Here is an 11,960-nt window from a genome sequence, read left to right on the forward strand (position 1 = left end):
CAGAAACCCAGCCTAAAACCCCAAACAGCAAACAATGCAGGTGTAAAAGCACGGTGGCTAGGAAAAACTCCCTAGAAAGGCCAAAACCTAGGAAGAAACCTAGAGAGGAACCGGGCTATGTGGGGTGGCCAGTCCTCTTCTGGCTGTGCCGGGTAGAGATTGTAACAGAACATGACCAAGATGTTCAAATGTTCATAAATGACCAGCATGGTCAAATAATAATAAGGCAGAACAGTTGAAACTGGAGCAGCAGCACAGTCAGGTGGACTGGGGACAGCAAGGAGCCATCATGTCAGGTAGTCCTGGGGCACGGTCCTAGGGCTCAGGTCCTCCGAGAGAGAGAAAGAAAGAGAGAATTAGAGAGAGCATATGTGGGGTGGCCAGTCCTCTTCTGGCTGTGCCGGGTGGAGATTATAACAGAACGTGGCCAAGATGTTCAAATGTTCATAAATGACCAGCATGGTTGAATAATAGTAAGGCAGAACAGTTGAAACTGGAGCAGGAGCATGGCCAGGTGGACTGGGGACAGCAAGGAGTCCTCATGTCAGGTAGTCCTGGGACATGGTCCTAGGGCCCAGGCCAGTTGAAACTGGAGCAGCAGCATGGCCAGGTGGACTGGGGACAGCAAGGAGTCATCATGTCAGGTAGTCCTGGGGCATGGTCCTAGGGCTCAGGTCCTCCGAGAGAGAGAAAGAAAGAGAGGAGAGAATTAGAGAACGCACACTTAGATTCACACAGGACACCTGAATAGGACAGGAGAAGTACTCCAGATAAACAAACTGACCCTAGCCCCCCGACACATAAACTACTGCAGCATAAATACTGGAGGCTGAGACAGGAGGGGTCAGGAGACACTGTGGCCCCATCCGAGGACACCCCCGGACAGGGCCAAACAGGAAGGATATAACCCCACCCACTTTGCCAAAGCACAGCCCCCACACCACTAGAGGGAAATCTTCAACCACCAACTTACCATCCTGAGACAAGGCCGAGTATAGCCCACAAAGATCTCCGACACGGTACAACCCAAGGGGGGAACCCAGACAGGCCGACCACAACAGTGAATCAACCCACCCAGGTGACGCACCCCCCCAGGTACGGCACGAGAGAGCCCCAGCAAGCCAGTGACTCAGCCCCCGTAACAGGGTTAGAGGCAAAGAATCCCAGTGAAAAGAGGGGAACCGGCCAGGCAGAGACAGCAAGGGCGGTTCGTTGCTCCAGAGCCTTTCCGTTCACCTTCCCACTCCTGGGCCAGACTACACTCAATCATATGACCCACTGAAGAGATGAGTCTTCAGTAAAGACTTAAAGGTTGAGACCGAGTTTGCGTCTCTGACATGGGTAGGCAGACAGTTCCATAAAAATGGAGCTCTATAGGAGAAAGCCCTGCCTCCAGCTGTTTGCTTAGAAATTCTAGGGACAATTAGGAGGCCTGCGTCTTGTGACCGTAGCGTACGTGTAGGTATGTACGGCAGGACCAAATCAGAGAGGTAGGTAGGAGCAAGCCCATGTAATGCTTTGTAGGTTAGCAGTAAAACCTTGAAATCAGCCCTTGCTTTGACAGGAAGCCAGTGTAGAGAGGCTAGCACTGGAGTAATATGATCAAATTTTTTGGTTCTAGTCAGGATTCTAGCAGCCGTATTTAGCACTAACTGAAGTTTATTTAGTGCTTTATCCGGGTAGCCGGAAAATAGAGCATTGCAGTAGTCTAACCTAGAAGTGACAAAAGCATGGATTAATTTTTCTGCATCATTTTTGGACAGAAAGTTTCTGATTTTTGCAATGTTACGTAGATGGAAAAAAGCTGTCCTCGAAATGGTCTTGATATGTTCTTCAAAAGAGAGATCAGGGTCCAGAGTAACGCCGAGGTCCTTCACAGTTTTATTTGAGACGACTGTACAACCATTAAGATTAATTGTCAGATTCAACAGAAGATCTCTTTGTTTCTTGGGACCTAGAACAAGCATCTCTGTTTTGTCCGAGTTTAATAGTAGAAAGTTTGCAGCCATCCACTTCCTTATGTCTGAAACACATGCTTCTAGCGAGGGCAATCGTCTATGGCTGAAGCTCTCTTTGGTCGTCTATGGCTGAAGCTCTCTGGTCGTCTATGGCTGAAGCGCTCTTTGGTCATCTATGGCTGAAGCGCTCTTTGGTCATCTATGGCTGAAGCTCTCTTTGGTCGTCTATGGCTGAAGCTCTCTTTGGTCGTCTATGGCTGAAGCGCTCTTTGGTCGTCTATGGCTGAAGCGCTCTTTGGTCGTCTATGGCTGAAGCGCTCTTTGGTCATCTATGGCTGAAGCTCTCTTTGGTCGTCTGTGGCTGAAGCTCTCTTTGGTCGTCTGTGGCTGAAGCGCTCTTTGGTCGTCTGTGGCTGAAGCGCTCTTTGGTCATCTGTGGCTGAAGCGCTCTTTGGTCGTCTATGGCTGAAGCGCTCTTTGGTCGTCTATAGCTGAAGCTGTCTATGGCTGATGTGCTTGATGGTTTTCCATGGCTCCCTTTGGTTGTCAATGGCTGATGCGCTCGACGGTTGAATATGGATGAGGCTCCCTATGGTTGTCTATGGCTGCAGGTCTCTATGGTTGTCTATGGCTGAGGCCTTCCTGACACTGAACTCTGTTTGAGAGCAGAGAGTCCTGGAGTGGAGCTCTGTGGCCCAGAGGTGAACCAGCACTGCTCCAGGTCTGGACAGGTCCTGACTTACTCCTGTAGTCTGGAGACAGAGGGCCATAATTGGACTCTGTGCTTTTTGGAAACGCTTGCTACAGTACTACCTAATGCTGACACCTTTTGTGAGAGGAAGTTGCGAAAGAGAAAGAGAGATAGTGGGGTTAATTCTGGGGAAAGATAAAGGTAGAGAGAGGAGAGTGAAAGGGAGGTTTTTCATGGTGTGGGGGAGGCAGGTAGGAAGAGGTAGAGTAGCCTCTTCTCTCAGGACAGCTACAGGACTCCCCCCAGTGTCCCATACTTACTCATTGCCTGACACTGAGAGCCCAGGGATTTTCACCTTTTAGGCACACACATAGCTGCACTCAGAAACTCACACTCTGCATTTACACACCACATGTTTTTTTCACATTTAAATCTACACCCGTGTTCTCTCTTTCTCACACACAAACATACACAAACGTACGCTTGCTGCTGCAGGAGTCAAATGGCTCAATGTGTTAAAAGCATTAGGTAAGCACAAATCCAAAAGTGCTTCTCGGGCCGATATCAAGTGTCCTGCTTCATTACAGTGTGGTGTATACATTCAGCTGCATCTCTGTCCCCCTCTCCTCCACCTCCTCTCCACCTCCTCTACCTCCTCTCCCCCCTCCTCCACCTCCTCTCCCCCCTCCTCCACCTCCTCTCCACCTCCTCTACCTCCTCTCCCCCTCCTCCACCTCCTCTCCACCTCCTCTACCTCCTCTCCCCCTCCTCCACCTCCTCTCCCCCTCCTCCACCTCCTCTCACCCCTCCTCCACCTCCTCTCCACCTCCTCTCCCCCTCCTCCACCTCCTCTCCACCTCCTCTACCTCCTCTCCCCCTCCTCCACCTCCTCTCCCCCTTCCCCCACCTCCTCTCACCCCTCCTCTCCTCCACCTCCTCTCTCCTCCACCTCCTCTCACCCTCCTCTCTTCCACCTCCTCTCCCCCTCCTCCACCTCCTCTCACTCCCTCCTCTCCCTCCACCTCCTCTCACCCCTCCTCTCCCTCCAACTCCTCTCCCCTGTCCTCCACCTCCTCTCACCCTCCTCTCCCTCAACCTCCTCTCCCCCTCCTCCACCTCCTCTCCTCCATCTCCTCTCACCCCTCCTCTCCCTCCACCTCCTCTCCCCACCTTCCTCCACCTCCTCTCACCCCTCCTCTCCTCCACCTCCTCTCCCCCTCCTCCACCTCCTCTCACCCTCCTCTCTTCCACCTCCTCTCACTCCTCCTCTCCCTCCACCTCCTCTCACCCCTCCTCTCCCTCCACCTCCTCTCCCCTCTCCTCCACCTCCTCTCACCCTCCTCTCCCTCAACCTCCTCTCCCCCCTCCTCCACCTCCTCTCCTCCATCTCCTCTCACCCCTCCTCTCCCTCCACCTCCTCTCCCCCAGGGGAGCTCTAAAAGGGAGCGGGATGTTTACTGAAGAGTAGATGGGGTATTATTATTTTAAGCGTGTAGGCTTTCGTTGGCGGTGGAGCCTGTCCAATCATAGTGCTGATGTTTGGATGAAAGGTATATAAAAGTACACTTCAAAGCCCTGCAGCAGCCTTAATACGGCCGGACGCTGTTTATCTTTGTGGCACACGCGCATATGCACACACACACACCCCAAAAAATAAGGAAAGTAATTTCTATCGCAGGATTTAAGAGGAAGGAGAGCGAGCGCGGTAGAGGTAAAAGTGCCACCTTTGATATGAGTTTAACAAGAAATCTCTTGTCCAGATTGGTAAAGAGGGGCTTTTTTTTCCTTTGGCTATTTTGGGTCCTGATACAGTATTACAGGGGAGGAAGCTGACCAAGGAAATCTTCTGTGTTGACCGTTCTGTGTGTGTGTGTGTGTGTGTGTGTGAGAGCGAGAGAGAGAGAGAGAGAGAGAGAGAGAGAGAGCGAGAGAGAGAGAGCGAGAGAGAGAGAGAGAGAGAGAGAGAGAGAGAGAGAGAGAGAGAGAGAGAGAGAGAGAGAGAGAGAGAGAGAGAGAGAGAGAGAGAGAGAGAGAGATCAAGCAGGGTGGGCTCCAACCTGCCGGCTGAGACCGTATACAAAGCCACACCTCAGCACGTGAAGCCAACACAGACCTTTCCTGTGCAGCACAGCACTTGGCGTACCGTCCAGTCTCTAACAGGTAGCGCTAGGATAATGTTAGCGTTAGTCGTTTCTCACACTGTAAGCAGCCTCAGCCTTGTCAGCCACCTGCACACAGGAAAGAGCTGAGGCATAGAGGTCAGGGGTCACATACTAGACCAGAGGAGAAGGGTGAGATAGAAAATAGGGATGACTGTGAAAGCTGGTGAGCCCTGCCAGCCACCTGCACACTGAAACGGGCTGAGGCAGAGGGGTCAGGGGTTAAAGGTCATCAAGGGAAGGTCATCACTGTCTTTGGCTGCCCATGGAGGAATCTCTAATGTAGACTGTGGACAACGAGAGGAGAGTGGGAAGGGGTGAAAGGAGATGGGGAGGAGTAAAAGAGAGGTGGGTTAGATAGGGGTACAGAGACAGGGTAGTGAGGGGTAAAGAGAGAGAGGGTGGAGAAAGTAGGGTAAAGAGCGAAGTTCGAGACTGAGTGGGGAAGCAGGAGAGTTCCCTTTCACACTCGAGTCCTGTTTCTTGTGTAGCAAACTGTTTAAGTGTGGCATTGCTAATCTGGCCTCTCCATTAGTCAAGCCCCAAATCATCCATCAACACGGAGATCTCTCTCACACACATATACCCCAACAGGTTGAGAAAACAACTGTAAGCCCAAACTATCTCAACTCAATCATAAGCCCTCTGACAGGCTGGATTTCTAAACCAGAAGCCCAATAACAGAATAGGCTTTGTGTGATACTCTGCAGAATGCTAAGAGAGAGGAGAGAGAGAGAGCAGTGAGAGAAGAAAAGAGAGCAAAGGCATATCTTGGAGAGAGAGAGCGGGGGGAGAACATTGGAAAAGCCACGGAGGAGTGTTTTTCTAGTGGCCTTTGTGAGTAACGTCCTGTGTTGTCGCGGTGGTGTGTTCCAAACGGCAGGCTGGGGAGTTGGTAGGAGCGGCAGCCTCTCTTCTCAGCTGTCTCGATGGGTGTCATTGACTCCCACCGACACACCAGAAAAAAAAACACTACACCCCCAAGACACACACGCACACACACGGCAACCCCCCACAACCTCCCTCCCCTAAAACAGAAAAGGAAAATGGAACTTTAAAAGTGAAGGAAAAGTTTTGGGTAATCACTCTTCGGCTCTTGGTTGTGTGCTCATGCGACCCCCCCCATAACTCTGGCTGGTTGTAATAGATGAGGATAGCAGAGTGCATGTTTACGAGCGCGAGTGCTGGACTTGGCAGGCCTGAGTGCTCCTTCAGTGTCTCACAGTTCATCACAGCTCAGTGACTGGGCCCTGACTCAACCCGTGTCTCTTACACACAGTTTACATGGGGGGGGGGGTGGCTGTCATGCACCCAACCAAACCCCCCACTACCCCATACTGCACCTATCCCTGTTCACCCCCAGCCCTCTCTATCCCTAACCTCCCTGGTTTACTGTACCCCTACCTCGTATACCCCTTTGTGGCTGCACAGTATCTGTCTTATTCTTTGAAATTGCGCATTAAGTACAGTCCTACCATATTTCTTTTTGCCATTTACTCAACAATCTGTCTCTCTCTCTCTCTCTCTCTCTCTCTCTCTCTCTCTCTCTCTCTCTCTCTCTCTCTCTCTCTCTCTCTCTCTCTCTGTCTCTCTCTCTCTTTCTCTCTCTCGCTCTCTCGCTTTACCTCTCTCTCTCTTTGTCACTCTCTCGCTTTTACCTCTCTCTCTTTGTCACTGTCTTGCGCTCTCTCTCTTTGTCTCTCTCTCTAGTGGTCGTATGCGTTGGAGAAGCCTAACACTGGCAGTGTGTTCAGCCTGGCCTGGTCGGCAGACGGGACACAGCTCGCGGGGGCTTGTGGGAACGGACACGTCATCTTCGCCCACGTGGTGGAGCAGCGCTGGGAGTGGAGGAGCTTCGAGATCACCCTCACCAAGAGGAGGACCATGCAGGTAGAACACACAGATCACCCTCACCAAGAGGAGAACCATGCAGGTAGAACACACAGATCACCCTCACCAAGAGGAGGACCATGCAGGTAGAACACACAGATCACCCTCACCAAGAGGAGGACCATGCAGGTAGAACACACAGATCACCCTCACCAAGAGGAGGACCATGCAGGTAGAACACACAGATCACCCTCACCAAGAGGAGAACCATGCAGGTAGAACACACAGATCACCCTCACCAAGAGGAAGACCATGCAGGTAGAACACACAGATCACCCTCACCAAGAGGAGGACCATGCAGGTAGAACACACAGATCACCCTCACCAAGAGGAGGACCATGCAGGTAGAACACACAGATCACCCTCACCAAGAGGAGGACCATGCAGGTAGAACACACAGATCACCCTCACCAAGAGGAGGACCATGCAGGTAGAACACACAGATCACCCTCACCAAGAGGAGGACCATGCAGGTAGAACACACAGATCACCCTCACCAAGAGGAGGACCATGCAGGTAGAACACACAGATCACCCTCACCAAGAGGAGGACCATGCAGGTAGAACACACAGATCACCCTCACCAAGAGGAGAACCATGCAGGTAGAACACACAGATCACCCTCACCAAGAGGAGGCCCATGCAGGTAGAACACACAGATCACCCTCACCAAGAGGAGGACCATGCAGGTAGAACACACAGATCACCCTCACCAAGAGGAGGACCATGCAGGTAGAACACACAGATCACCCTCACCAAGAGGAGGACCATGCAGGTAGAACACACAGATCACCCTCACCAAGAGGAGGACCATGCAGGTAGAACACACAGATCACCCTCACCAAGAGGAGGACCATGCAGGTAGAACACACAGATCACCCTCACCAAGAGGAGGACCATGCAGGTAGAACACACAGATCACCCTCACCAAGAGGAGGACCATGCAGGTAGAACACACAGATCACCCTCACCAAGAGGAGGACCATGCAGGTAGAACACACAGATCACCCTCACCAAGAGGAGGACCATGCAGGTAGAACACACAGATCACCCTCACCAAGAGGAGGACCATGCAGGTAGAACACACAGATCACCCTCACCAAGAGGAGGACCATGCAGGTAGAACACACAGATCACCCTCACCAAGAGGAGGACCATGCAGGTAGAACACACAGATCACCCTCACCAAGAGGAGGACCATGCAGGTAGAACACACAGATCACCCTCACCAAGAGGAGGACCATGCAGGTAGAACACACAGATCACCCTCACCAAGAGGAGGACCATGCAGGTAGAACACACAGATCACCCTCACCAAGAGGAGGACCATGCAGGTAGAACACACAGATCACCCTCACCAAGAGGAGGACCATGCAGGTAGAACACACAGATCACCCTCACCAAGAGGAGGACCATGCAGGTAGAACACACAGATCACCCTCACCAAGAGGAGGACCATGCAGGTAGAACACACAGATCACCCTCACCAAGAGGAGGACCATGCAGGTAGAACACACAGATCACCCTCACCAAGAGGAGGACCATGCAGGTAGAACACACAGATCACCCTCACCAAGAGGAGGACCATGCAGGTAGAACACACAGATCACCCTCACCAAGAGGAGGACCATGCAGGTAGAACACACAGATCACCCTCACCAAGAGGAGGACCATGCAGGTAGAACACACAGATCACCCTCACCAAGAGGAGGACCATGCAGGTAGAACACACAGATCACCCTCACCAAGAGGAGGACCATGCAGGTAGAACACACAGATCACCCTCACCAAGAGGAGGACCATGCAGGTAGAACACACAGATCACCCTCACCAAGAGGAGGACCATGCAGGTAGAACACACAGATCACCCTCACCAAGAGGAGGACCATGCAGGTAGAACACACAGATCACCCTCACCAAGAGGAGGACCATGCAGGTAGAACACACAGATCACCCTCACCAAGAGGAGGACCATGCAGGTAGAACACACAGATCACCCTCACCAAGAGGAGGACCATGCAGGTAGAACACACAGATCACCCTCACCAAGAGGAGGACCATGCAGGTAGAACACACAGATCACCCTCACCAAGAGGAGGACCATGCAGGTAGAACACACAGATCACCCTCACCAAGAGGAGGACCATGCAGGTAGAACACACAGATCACCCTCACCAAGAGGAGGACCATGCAGGTAGAACACACAGATCACCCTCACCAAGAGGAGGACCATGCAGGTAGAACACACAGATCACCCTCACCAAGGGAGGACCATGCAGGTAGAACACACAGATCACCCTCACCAAGAGGAGGACCATGCAGGTAGAACACACAGATCACCCTCACCAAGAGGAGGACCATGCAGGTAGAACACACAGATCACCCTCACCAAGAGGAGGACCATGCAGGTAGAACACACAGATCACCCTCACCAAGAGGAGGACCATGCAGGTAGAACACACAGATCACCCTCACCAAGAGGAGGACCATGCAGGTAGAACACACAGATCACCCTCACCAAGAGGAGGACCATGCAGGTAGAACACACAGATCACCCTCACCAAGAGGAGGACCATGCAGGTAGAACACACAGATCACCCTCACCAAGAGGAGGACCATGCAGGTAGAACACACAGATCACCCTCACCAAGAGGAGGACCATGCAGGTAGAACACACAGATCACCCTCACCAAGAGGAGGACCATGCCAGGGTAGAACACACAGATCACCCTCACCAAGAGGAGGACCATGCAGGTAGAACACACAGATCACCCTCACCAAGAGGAGGACCATGCAGGTAGAACACACAGATCACCCTCACCAAGAGGAGGACCATGCAGGTAGAACACACAGATCACCCTCACCAAGAGGAGGACCATGCAGGTAGAACACACAGATCACCCTCACCAAGAGGAGGACCATGCAGGTAGAACACACAGATCACCCTCACCAAGAGGAGGACCATGCAGGTAGAACACACAGATCACCCTCACCAAGAGGAGGACCATGCAGGTAGAACACACAGATCACCCTCACCAAGAGGAGGACCATGCAGGTAGAACACACAGATCACCCTCACCAAGAGGAGGACCATGCAGGTGAACACACAGATCACCCTCACCAAGAAGGACCATGCACACACAGATCACCCTCACCAAGAGGAGGACCATGCAGGTAGAACACACAGATCACCCTCACCAAGAGGAGGACCATGCAGGTAGAACACACAGATCACCCTCACCAAGAGGAGGACCATGCAGGTAGAACACACAGATCACCCTCACCAAGAGGAGGACCATGCAGGTAGAACACACAGATCACCCTCACCAAGAGGAGGACCATGCAGGTAGAACACACAGATCACCCTCACCAAGAGGAGGACCATGCAGGTAGAACACACAGATCACCCTCACCAAGAGGAGGACCATGCAGGTAGAACACACAGATCACCCTCACCAAGAGGAGGACCATGCATGCGGTAGAACACACAGATCACCCTCACCAAGAGGAGGACCATGCAGGTAGAACACACAGATCACCCTCACCAAGAGGAGGACCATGCAGGTAGAACACACAGATCACCCTCACCAAGAGGAGGACCATGCAGGTAGAACACACAGATCACCCTCACCAAGAGGAGGACCATGCAGGTAGAACACACAGATCACCCTCACCAAGAGGAGGACCATGCAGGTAGAACACACAGATCACCCTCACCAAGAGGAGGACCATCAGGTAGACACACAGATCACCCTCACCAAGAGGAGGACCATGCAGGTAGAACACACAGATCACCCTCACCAAGAGGAGGACCATGCAGGTAGAACACACAGATCACCCTCACCAAGAGGAGGACCATGCAGGTGTTTCAGGTTCCTTTTGCCATATGCTTGGTTAGCCCTCCAGAAAAAGTATTCATATTTTCTTCTCTTAAGAAGCCAAGCAGTCCCTGAGCCTAAATGAATTAATGAGACAGCTAACTGAGGGTGAATGGGCCGGTGTGAGAGGCAGACGCTAGTGAGGCTATTTTAAAGGGCCAGACTATTCCCCAGGCCTGGGTACTTGTGTCTATACATTATGATATAAGCCTCCCAGTGTGGACCAGTGACAATGGCCAGCCTGTATAGCAGCCTCCATCACGGAGTGTGTTTAAACTTCAGAAACCACCAGGTTGCGTTTACACGCGGTCGACACACCCCCGCGCACACACACACACAGAAACGGACACACACACACACGTGGCTAAACGCGTACGTGCACACTCTCCATAGACAACCCTCACTGAGCACTGTTTGCGTTAACCAAACAAACCTGTGTCTTCAGCCATTTATTTTCAGCCTTACAGGTTTTTTTCTCTCCCTCTCTTTTTTAAAAAGTGCACATCTGCCAATGGTTTGTGAATCAGGCGGCTAAATTTACCACCTCGCGGTTAAACATTTTTATTCCTGGTTGTTTGGTGAGTAAATTTGGGTTGTTATAGTGGGGGTTAAAGAAGGATGATGTTTAAACCCTTAAATAAATACCCACCACACCTTTTACCTGCTGGTGGAAAACCAAATTCAATTCATTCATTCACTCATTCACTCATTCACTCACAGGGAAATGTGGAAGACATTTTGTTTATCCTAACAGGTGAAAAAAGTAGAAAGGCACATATGTTTACACACCAGGCATTTCTGTCCCCTCCTGTCCTATGCTTAGACACGGGCCGATTCCTTGTATATATCAACAGTAAATACTCTCTTGAGTTTACGTGAGTGCATCCATGCCTACTATACATCGATGAGTGTCTCAGAGAACATGTCCTGTGTGTGTATGCTATAGTCTGTTTGTTACAATTTGTTTGTTAGTATTTCAAATGATTTGTTACTCAATGTCTGTATGTGTTTATGCATGTCAAGATCTGAGCTACATCTGCATGTTTGTGTGTATGTCTGTGTCTGTGTTCCTAAACAGTCTCTCTCTCTCTCTCTCTCTCTCTCTCTCTCTCTCTCTCTCTCTCTCTCTCTCTCTCTCTCTCTCGCTCTCGCTCTCTCTCTCTCTATTCATCACCCAGGTGAGGAATGTGGTGAATGATGCGGGGGATGTTCTGGAGTTCAGGGACCGGGTCATCAAAGCCTCTCTGGCCCACGGTCACCTAGTGGTCACCACCTCTCTCCAGTGCTATGTCTACAGTGCTACGAACTGGAACACCCCTCTCATCTTTGACCTGAAGGAGGGGACTGTCAGCCTCATTGTACAGGCTGAGAAGTAAGTCTCTTTA

At 51.5% G+C, this 11,960-nt stretch overlaps 1 protein-coding gene across 2 annotated transcripts in view; it reads left to right on the forward strand.

Annotated features, from left to right (window-relative positions):
* Nucleotides 1-11,960, forward strand: part of LOC123992848 (intraflagellar transport protein 80 homolog) — an 88,376-nt gene that overhangs the window by 65,656 nt on the left and 10,760 nt on the right. For both annotated transcript variants that reach the window (XM_046294415.1, XM_046294416.1), the window contains exons 9-10: nucleotides 6,519-6,698; nucleotides 11,754-11,947. In XM_046294415.1, coding sequence (XP_046150371.1) covers nucleotides 6,519-6,698; nucleotides 11,754-11,947 — 374 coding nt within the window. The remainder of the gene's footprint in view (nucleotides 1-6,518; nucleotides 6,699-11,753; nucleotides 11,948-11,960) is intronic.

Source organism: Oncorhynchus gorbuscha, linkage group LG13, assembly GCF_021184085.1.
Source record: "Oncorhynchus gorbuscha isolate QuinsamMale2020 ecotype Even-year linkage group LG13, OgorEven_v1.0, whole genome shotgun sequence".
Taxonomy (NCBI): Eukaryota; Metazoa; Chordata; class Actinopteri; order Salmoniformes; family Salmonidae; genus Oncorhynchus; species Oncorhynchus gorbuscha.